Here is an 8,926-nt window from a genome sequence, read left to right as displayed (position 1 = left end):
ACTGGCCGGGAATCCAACCCGGACCCTGGATATGCAATGCAACAGTGCTAACCACTATACTACCGAGCCGCTGGTATTTAAACAACTGATGCAATTCTGACAAACAATCAGATCACAAAGAATCTAATAACAAAGAATCAGAAAAATATTCAACCAATAAAGAATATTTTTTAAAAATGAAATCAGTTTTGGTAACATAAACGCTAACTAATGATGGACCAGTGTGGACGAGTGAAGGTGGAGGGATATGTGTGAATAACTGGAGATTGAGGGATCAGAATGGATAAGCAGAAATTGAGATGTAGATAATGAATAAACTGGTAAGTGATTTGTGCTTGCTGGTTGAGTGTGGTTGCTTGGACCTTCAGATTCACTAGACCAGACTAATTTAAAGAGCGAGCGGTAAAGATGATTCCTCTTAAAGCCTCGTCTTTAATCCCAAACAGCTGTTCTGTAATCTCTCCATTTTGTTCGAGGATGGTGAATAATGTTCTCTCCTGAAGAACACCAGACTCCGAAAATGCTGACAGTCAGATGACGTGTTGAGCTAAAATTCCCAGAGGAAGTGTGATGAGTTTATACTGAAGGAGGAGAGACGATCCTGCAGCACACCCATGAGAACATGGCTTGTAGCACAGTCTGTGGATAAGAAGAGGATCAAACGGGTTTTGATTAATTCGTTTTTGTTCGTTCATATCAACTACATATGTTTCTCTTTGTTAACTTATGGACTCTAGATAAACATTTAATCTGTTTCATCAGGTTATAGTGGTTATGATTTGTAAATGTTTTCTAATATGTTCAACACCGTGCAATCTAACACACTGCTCGTCACAATTAATTTAAACATGGTTAAATTTGAGGCAAGGTCAGATGAAGTTTATTTTTTACTTTCTTTGCACCTCACACACACACAGACGTTATTAACTGTTGAAATAGTATTTTATACATATATATATATATATATTTATTTATTTTTATTTTATTTTTTTTCTTTTTACCCTGGACCTCCTCTGTGATAGCTGGCAGGACATGGAGTGTCCAAACACTGATTCCTCCCCCTCGTGTTAAAGCACATTTGGTTTGGTAAATGTAATTTGAACTTTGCATGGCTATGTGACCTGAATGGGGTACCTCTTCATGTTTGACCGTTGGACATCAGCTGATACCCTGAAGGGCAAAAACACAGAAAACTTCCCACTGAGTTCTGACACTTGTGTTGGCTTTCTGATCAGACACTCATCAATGTCTAAGCAGAAGGAGGAGCAGAATTACAGAACGTTAATACATACATGAAAGAAATCATGCAACAAGTCCATGCTCCCTCTTTGTTCTATTTCTATCATGTAGGACTCACCCACACAGCTACCGGCTTTGCTTGTATAACCAGGAGGGCAGGTGTGTAAGTTGCTCCACGGTGCCCCCTGCTGTGTGTATTGTGGCAGTCTTAGTGTTTGACAAGTAACACACTGGCCACATGGGGTGGTGGTGTATGGATGTGTGAAGTTGTGTGCTGTAGGGTGGAATGTTGCATGTAATGTGGTGTGTGTGGAGGTTAATGTGGTCTGGGGTGCAGTGTGTGTGGTGTGTGATGTGCAGTGTGTGTGGTACGGTGTGCGTGTGTCGTGTGTTTCCTCTTCTTGTGACTGTGTCACTGAGACGCACCTACACACGGTTTGCCCACACCCTGAAAGCGGTAGCCTTTTGGACACACACACATATCCACAGTGTGTGTTTTGGCAGATTTGGCTTTAGCGACAGCCGTCTTTACACAGGTCTTCATCTGAAACACACATGTAATAGATATCGTTACACTAACATCCCAATACCCGAGTATAATATACTCAGAACATCTCACTCATTAATGTGGGGAAGGCTGCTCCAGAAAAAGTATTTGCCTCCTCCTGCTTTCCTCTGTTAGTTTTTCTCTAGGTTTTCCTCTTACAGTTCTGACAGGGACAGAACGTTTGCTCAGTCTCGAACAGTGTAGTCACAAACACAGTGTATCTGAGGTGTTTACTGTTTCGTAAAACCTTTTGTCCTACTTCACAAACACAATATCACAATATATAATCACCCTTCCAATTTAGGCATTTTTAATCCTTACAGTTTGCTCACACTTACCCACACACACACAGCTCTCAGCCTGAGTCATTCCTGATGGACAGCTGTCAAAACACTGATACCCTCCATCTGTGTCCTTGCATTGTTGATAAGATAGACATACACTCTTCAACATCATGGCTGCGTAGGAGAAGGATCCGGGTACTGAAATAGCCAGTCTGCAGTCCAGATCTTTCACCTATAGAGAACATTTGGCACATGATAAAGAGGAAGGTGCGACAAAGAAGGCCCAAGACGATTGAACAGTTAGAGGCCTGTATTAGACAAGAATGGGAGAGCATTCCTATTTCTAAACTTGAGAAACTGGTCTCCTCGGTCCCCAGACGTCTGTTGAGTGTTGTAAGAAGAAGGGGAGATGCCACACAGTGGTGAAAATGGCCTTGTCCGAACTTTTTTGGGATTTGTTGACACCATGAAATTTTGAATCATCAATATGTTGAATCAACATATTTTTCCCTTAAAATGATACATTTTTTAAGTTTAAACTTTTGTTCTGTGATTTATGTTCTATTCTAAATAAAATATTGAAAGTTGGCACCTCCACATCATTGCATTCAGTTTTTATTCACGATTTGTATAGTGTCCCAACTTTTTTGGAATCCGGTTTGTAGAATGTTTAGATGCTGTCCTCCCCACTCTCACTGATCACTCAGGTTAGTTGCTCGATAGTTCAGGACTGGAATTTCCTACAAATCTACCAGATCCTCCAATAATTTATACACATTCACATCCCATACATCCCACAAACTTAAATAATTATTTTATGTAGTCTGCAGTGTGTGTGTGTGTGTGTGTGTAGTCTGATTACTGCTGTGTGTGTGTAGTCTAATTACTGCAGTGCGTGTGTAGTCTTACCGTGTACAGACAGAATGATGTGTTTCTGTGCGACTCCAGCCGTGTTTTGGGCTCTGCAGGTGTATCATGCATTGGATTCACAGCAGGTATCTCTAACATGCCTACATAAAGCAAGCCCCCCCCCCCCAAACACACACACACACACACACACACACACACACCCACACAGCTGATGGACGGTGTCGGACGTCCTGTGATGTAACACGGCAAAACCACTGATTCCGCCTTAATGGCCGTCACACTGGTGACATCACCCTCAAAGGACGGAGGAACTACGGAGGTAAGAGACAAGGGGAAACTTACTGATTGTGGCACCTAACACATCCCTATAATTATTAATATAATAATTTTATCTTAAATTTTATCTAACATTATAACTACTGATCTCAGCGCAGTGTTTTCTCCTCCTGAGCAATAATCAGCCAGCAGTTCTTTGGTTGTTCTACCTTGAAGCGTGACCTCGGTGACCCTTCGCTCCTCTCCAACCTCGGTGCTCACTATGCACTCAAAATATCCTTCATCCTCCAGAGACGGAGAAACAATAAGAAGAGACCCCGAAGACATCAACCTAAAGGCATCACACACACGGACAGAGGTTATAAATTCCTTTATCATCTAATTCTTAAATCTATTAGTGATTTTAAAGAGTAACTGTTATTAATCATTTTACCAGCTTTGACTTCAGTGTGTGTGTGTGTTGTGTGTGATTTACCTGTACTCTCCAGAGTGTGTGTTCAGTGCTTGTCTGTTCCTGGAACCTGGGACCCTCCGATCAGTAGTCCAATGCCATAACCACTGGGAGACCATAGTGGTGTGTGTGTGTGTGTGTGTGTGTGTACCGTAGACTCTGAGCTCCACGCTGCGCTGGTCTGACCCCGCCCCGTTAGACACGCTGGAGGAATAACGGCCTGCGTCACTGAGCTGCACTTTTTCCATTCGCATCGATCCGTCCGGCAGCAAAACAAACCTGAAAAGGAATTTAAACGTCGTTAACTTTAAACGTTTCCTCAAAGGATTCTGGTGAAGTAAAAACATTATAAAACTGTTTAACCCTCTCGTCAAATAAATTCATTTACCTGTTGCCAAGGAGAACTGGGACTCCATCTTTTCTCTAGGGCGGAGTCTCCCTCCAACTCACAAGGCAGCACCACCTTCTGATTGACATGTGCAGTGACCAATGAGCTGCCGTCTCTAATGACAAGGGCACTAGGGGAGGGTCCATGATGTTACCGCATCATCACATGTAAGATACATGTGTGTTCATATGAATGGGTTCTGTGATAGGATTCACCAGTGCAATTTATAGAACTTGGATTGGAGTAAAAGTTTTGGCACCCAGTGGTTTTTAAAGCACGTCAAGAAGTTTATTTTATACAGAAGGGAAAAAAGTCCATTATGTGGCTGTAACTGTGAGAGTCTTCAGGAATAACAAACAAATCTTTTTTATTTTTATTTTATTTACACTCACCAAATGAAATAGTGAATGAAATAAATGATAAACAAAGTAAATGCTAAGCGTGTTCTTTAAATTCTTTTTATGAACTCACTGAGGATCTGTATGTTGAATTGCAGGCTCGAGCTGCCAGCCATGTTGGACACGACACAGCTGTAAAGTCCTCCGTCCTCACGTCACTGATCTCTATATACTGACCCTCAGCGAGGCTCTGGATCCAACCTCCCGACTGAACACAGACACAGAAAGAGACGAAAGTTATTTAGAATACCACGGATGTACCTAAAGGTCACCTGCATCCTCCACCTGTACCCCACACACACACACACACACACACACACACACACACACACACAGAGTACAGAGGCACATGAAATACAGAAATTCTGTAAAACAAATAACCCTTCAAAAATAATCTGAAACCTGCTGCCGTTAAGTTTCTGTACCAGACGTCTGATGTAGACTTTGAGCAGATGTAGAATATCGAACTGACCTACAGACATGTTGAATTAAACCTTTTTTATTTAGGAAAGATATAAATGTATTTTAAGCTCAGACTTGTGCACAGTTCAGTTCACACGACCGCTGTTTATTACATCATCTCTGTCAAAACCTCATTCACTCGATAGTTCAGGACTGGAGTTTCCTACAGTCTACCTGAGCCTCCAATAACGAACTGGACTCCATATGAACTTCTCCACATCTCCTGTTATACTGAACTTCCAGCCTCCTAACACAGTATGAGTGCAGATCAATCCCTGCTATCCGTTATCACCCAGATGAGGATGGGTTCCCTGTTGAGTCTGGTTCCTCTTATGGTTTCTTCCTATTACCATCTCAGGGAGTTTTTCCCTCAGCGCTGTCGCCCTCGGCTCGTTCATCAGGGACGATCTGATCATTCTGATTCACACACATTCACATCTCATACACACTTACATAATCCTCTTGATTGTTTAAAGCTGCTTTGCGACAATAACCGTTATTAAAAGAGCTGTAGAAATAAAATGTAATAATTAAGTAGGACCTGAATGTTGCTGATGGTGAGAATCTGTCCATCTTGGTGTAGTACAACTCTGCTGTCCTCTAGGGGGCATCCACCCTTTATCCCACTCACGGTGGGAGCAGGAAATTCATCAGCAACACACTCCAACTCCAAAACACCATTCACCGCCACCATCAACTCCTCCCCTCTCGGAGAGCTGGATATCTTGGGAGACTCTGAGAGAGAAACAGCAACTTACACATGTTTATATACTCAGCAAAAAAAGAAACGTCCCTTTTTCAGGACTGTGTATTTCAACAATAATGTTGTAAAAATCATAATAACTTTACAGATCTTCATTGTAAAGGGTTTAAACAATGTTTTCCATGCATGTTCAATTAACCATAATCAATTAATTAACATGCACCTGTGGAATGGTCGTTAAGACCTTAACAGCTTACAGAAAGTAGGCATTTAAGGTCACAGTTCTAAAAACGCAGGACACTAAAGAGACTCGTCTACCGACTGTGAAAAACACCCAAAGAAAGATGCCCAGGGTCCCTGCTCATCTGCGTGAACGTGCATTAGGCATGCTGCAGGGAGGCATGAGGACTGCTGATGTGGCTAGGAGGATAAATCGCCATGTCCGCACCGTGAGACACCTAAGACGGCGCTACAGGGAGACAGGAAGGACAGCTGATCATCCTCACAGTGGAAGACCACGTGTAACAACACCTGCACAGGATCGGTACATCCGAATATCACACCTGCGTGACAGGTACAGGATGGCCACAACAACTGCCCGAGTCACACCAGGAACACACAATCCCTCCATCAGTGCTCAGACTGTCCGCAATAGGCAGTCCATGAGGAGGAGATGCACTGCAGTACTTCAAGCAGCTGGTGGCCACACCAGATACTGACTGGTACTTTTGATTTGGAGCCTCCTTTCATTCAGGGACACATTGTGAAACATTTTTAGTTTATGTCTTATGGTGTTGACTCTTTTAGTGTTCATACAAATATTTACACATTAAGTTTACTGAAAGTAAAAACAGTTGAAAGTCAGAGGACGTTTCTTTTTTTGCTGAGTATATTTATTTAGTTCCTTCTGTAGATCACAAACAGAACATCAGAGGCAGCAGAACTAAAGCTTCTGAGATACTGTGAGGAGCAGAACAGCGTTCCGGAGCACTAGTGAGCCACGGGTGTGATGATCCGGTGAAGTCCTTTAAATCTCAGAGTGATTGGAAAGTAAGTGGTCAGGGGAAGCTGGTGTACAGAGATGGGCTGAAGATCTTTTGATCCAAAGTAAAGTGTAAGAACTGAACTGAAGACAGATCTGAGGGCTGATGATCGAGTACCACACAAATCTCATGCATCCTCAGATGATTACGGTGCTACATCGTTTATCAATCATTAGGATATCTTTACGACATTGTGGCTCCTACCTAAAAGTGAGGTTGAAGGTCTTGGTGCTGGTTCCAGCCAGGTTCTTTGCAGCACATCTGTAAAGTCCACTATCCTTACGTTGAACATTTAGCAGCTGGAAGCGAGGTTCCCCTGCATTGTGCAGCAGCATGTTCTGGTGCAGAGAGAGCGGCTCACTGTCCTTCATCCAGGTGAGGGTTGGAGGTGGAACACCATGAGCCTCACATACAAGCGTCACCACCGAGCCTCGAACTATCACAATGTGCTCCACTGGCTCGGTGTGCTCCACCACGGCAGGGGCTGAGGAACAGCAGAATACAGAAAGCAAGATACTGAAAGTTAAAGTGAAAGTTGCGGCTCAGAGATAACGAGAGGAAACGCCATCAGGGTTTATTACCCAAAACCTTCAGGTGGAACTGCTGTTCTGCAAATCCTGCTTTACTGCGAGCCACACAGGTGTAGAGTCCAGAGTCAGAGAGCTGCACTGGAGAGATCCTGTACACACACACACACAAACATGCATTACAGTGGAACCTCGGATTACCAGCATAATTCGTTCAGGAAGCGGGCTCGTATTCCCAAACGCTCGTAAACCAAATCGAGTTTTCCCATAAGAAATAATAGAAACTCAAATTATTTGTTCCACAGCCCAAAAAAATAAATACATTAAAATAATTAACACAAAATATAAAGTCAAAATAAAACAAATCAACCTGCACTTTACCTTAAAAAAAAAAAGTAAAAATAGATCCCAACAGATAAGTGTTTCTGTTTATGCGTGCAGGCACTGTGTGTGTGTGGGGGGGCTGGCACGGTGTGCAATGGCGCGTGCACACGGACATATAGTGCCAGCTGAGCCTTAAGCAGAGAGAGAGAGAGAAAATGGATCTTTAACCACTCTAATGAGACTTGCTTTTGCTTTAGACAACACACACATACAGACACAAAATATGTTTTACACACACACGTGATCACAGTGTTATAGTAAACAGAACGCATGCGTGATACATGATACTCGGTACTTGTAAACCAAGACAATGTTTGGTTTCCAAGTCATCATTTATAAAAAAAAATCTTTGCTCGTCTTGTGGACACTCGCAAACCGCGTGACTAACAATCTGAGGTTACACTGTATTATATTTTAAACTCTTAAAAGACACAAGCAGTGTGTGTGTGTTTGCTCTGCTCTGACCTGAGGAGTGTGTGTGTGGAGTGCAGGTCCACTCTGTGTGTGAGCTGCAGTGGATTTCCGTCTTTCATCCAGGTAATGTGAGGAGGAGGAACGACGACCGCGAGACACTCCAGAGACACGACACCGACATGAGCAGCCTGGACGTCCAGCGGGACGGCGAAGTGTTTCAGTATAGAGGGAGGAACTGAAGACACACAGAAAATAATTACAATTAATAAATAATAATAATAATAATAATATTACAGGGACACGTCACCCTGTAATAAACACCACTCCAAACACACAGACTGAGAGACGTCCACACTCACTGCACATGCTCGGTGGTGTCGAGCTTCACTCCGTTTCTCATCCAGCTGATCTGTGGAGTGGGCGTGCCCTCTGCATGACATGTCAATATCAGCTCCGCCCCCAACAGAGCACTAACATCAGAGGGACCTAAATTCAGGATGGTGGGGGGCACTGGCACAAAGAGAGAGAGAGAGAGAGAGAGAGAGAGAGAGAGGCGAGTATAGGTCAGGAGAGAAGGAGGAGGGAGAGGTGTAGAGGGGAGAGCGGTGCAGCAGTGCAGTTGTTTATTTACCCTGGATGGTCAGTGTGTAGTTTTTTTGTTTCTCTCCTTCACTGTTGTGAGCAATACAGGATTAAACACCGCTGTGTGAAAGTTCCAGTGGACCTAAAGACAACACACTACCGATACCTACACACACACACATACTTGTTTCTCCTAGAACGTGAGGACTACCAGACTAGGTGGTGAACCATGGGGACAACAGTTTCCTAAATGTAATAGCAGCAGGAGGAAGGCGTGTTCCTAGGCAGCGAGAGAAAAGGAAAGGCAAGAGTTTAGGAGTGAAAGTAGGGACTTTGAATGTTGGGACTATGACGGGGA

At 43.3% G+C, this 8,926-nt stretch overlaps 1 protein-coding gene and 1 long non-coding RNA gene across 2 annotated transcripts; both read right to left on the bottom strand.

Moving 5' to 3' along the window:
* Positions 1 to 3,816: 3,816 nt before the first annotated feature.
* Positions 3,817 to 4,654, bottom strand: LOC128524471 (uncharacterized). Its single transcript, XR_008360532.1, has 3 exons — positions 4,527 to 4,654; positions 4,056 to 4,185; positions 3,817 to 3,946 (listed from the first exon to the last, which is right to left on the bottom strand). It is a non-coding gene; the product is annotated as an uncharacterized LOC128524471 (long non-coding RNA).
* Positions 4,655 to 6,639: 1,985 nt separating this feature from the next.
* Positions 6,640 to 8,115, bottom strand: LOC128524465 (hemicentin-2-like). Its single transcript, XM_053497043.1, has 3 exons — positions 8,038 to 8,115; positions 7,243 to 7,340; positions 6,640 to 7,145 (listed from the first exon to the last, which is right to left on the bottom strand). The coding sequence occupies exons 1-3, from the start codon at positions 8,103 to 8,105 to the stop codon at positions 6,862 to 6,864; spliced, it is 450 nt and encodes a 149-aa protein (XP_053353018.1). The 5' UTR covers positions 8,106 to 8,115; the 3' UTR covers positions 6,640 to 6,861.
* Positions 8,116 to 8,926: the final 811 nt, after the last annotated feature.

The sequence above is a fragment of the Clarias gariepinus genome, chromosome 5, assembly GCF_024256425.1.
Source record: "Clarias gariepinus isolate MV-2021 ecotype Netherlands chromosome 5, CGAR_prim_01v2, whole genome shotgun sequence".
Taxonomy (NCBI): Eukaryota; Metazoa; Chordata; class Actinopteri; order Siluriformes; family Clariidae; genus Clarias; species Clarias gariepinus.
Note: the sequence above shows the minus strand (reverse complement) of the source record. Positions and strands in the feature narration are given on the sequence as shown.